General features: G+C 43.1%; 2 protein-coding genes across 2 annotated transcripts in view; one reads left to right on the plus strand and one right to left on the minus strand.

Moving 5' to 3' along the window:
• The window catches only part of IGF2BP3 (insulin like growth factor 2 mRNA binding protein 3), a 159,762-nt gene that overhangs the window by 89,944 nt on the left and 68,430 nt on the right, over positions 1-1,388 (minus strand). The window lies entirely within an intron of this gene.
• On the plus strand, positions 535-1,129 carry LOC108303217 (60S ribosomal protein L17-like). The gene has a single exon (XM_037737904.1). It carries the CDS (start codon positions 551-553, stop codon positions 1,103-1,105), a length of 555 nt encoding a protein of 184 aa, XP_037593832.1. The 5' UTR covers positions 535-550; the 3' UTR covers positions 1,106-1,129.

Raw genomic sequence — 1,388 nt, forward strand, 5'->3', positions numbered from 1 at the left:
TAGTGGCATGAAGCAAAACACAATATAGGCTGGGCACCGTGGTTTAAGCCTGTAAAGCCTGTAACCCAACCAATTTGGTTGGCCGAGATGGGTGGATCACCTGAAGTCCTGAGGTCAGGAAATCAAGACCAGCCTGGCCAACATGGCAAAATCCCATCTCTACTAAAAATACAAAAATTAGCCAGGCATGGTGGTATGCACCTAAAGTCCCAGCTACTCAAGAGGCTGAGGCAGGAGAATGCGCCACTGCACTCCAGCCTGGGCAACAGAACAAGACTCTGTCTCAGAAACAAAGAAAAATGTAGTCTAAGTCCAAAACCACCTGCTTAATCCATAGCTCAGAGATATTTTTTTAGGCGTTTAGAGTTGAGTTGCATTAGAAATCAAATCATCTTAGATGAGTTTACCTGCATGTGATTAGCAAAAGTAATACATACTTTGGAGAACTTTTGTACATTGTTTTACTTCGTGACTTCCTTTCCATAAGTATATAAAGCTAAGAAGAATAAAAAAACAACTTGAGGGAAGCTGCCTGAGGTAATCTGTGAAAATGGTTCGCTATTCAGTTGATCCAGAGAACCCCACAAAATCATGCAAATCAAGAGTTTCCAATCTTCGTGTTCACTTTAAGAACACATGTGAAACTGCCCAGGCCATCAAGCGTATGCATATACAAAAAGCCACGAAGTATCTGAAGGATGTCACTTTACAGAAACAGTACGTACCATTCCGGCGTTACAATGGTGGAGTTGGCAGATGTGCCCAGGCCAAGCAATGGGGCTGGAAACAAGGTCAGTGGCCCAAAAAGAGTGCTGAATTTTTGCTCCACATGCTTAAAAATGCAGAGAGTAATGCTGAACTTAAGGGTTTAGATGTAGATTCTCTGGTCACTGAGCATATCCAAGTGAACAAAGCACCCAAGATGTGCCGCCGTACCTACAGAGCTCACGGTCAAATTAACCCATACATGAGTTCTCCCTGCCATGTTGAGATGATCCTTACTGAAAAGGAACAGATTGTCCCTAAACCAGAAGAGGAGGTTGCCCAGAAGAAGACGATATCCCAAAAGAAACTGAAGAAACAAAAACTTATGGCACAGGAGTAAATTCAGCCTTAAAATAAATGCAACTAAAAGGAAAAAAAAAAAAAAAAAAAACTTGAGGGAGGCTGAGGTGGGCAGATCACCTGAGGTCAGGAATTTGAGACCAGCCTGGCCATCATGGCGAAACCCTGTCTCTACTAAAAATACAAAAAGTTAGCTGGGCCTGGTGACGAGTGCCTGTAATCCCAGCTACTCAGGAGGCTGAGGAAGAAGAATTGCTTAAACCCGGGAGGTGAAGGTTGCAGTGAGTGGAGATATATAACTCACTATATATAACTCACTGCAC

The sequence above is a fragment of the Cebus imitator genome, unplaced genomic scaffold, assembly GCF_001604975.1.
Source record: "Cebus imitator isolate Cc_AM_T3 unplaced genomic scaffold, Cebus_imitator-1.0 Scaffold45, whole genome shotgun sequence".
NCBI lineage: Eukaryota > Metazoa > Chordata > Mammalia > Primates > Cebidae > Cebus > Cebus imitator.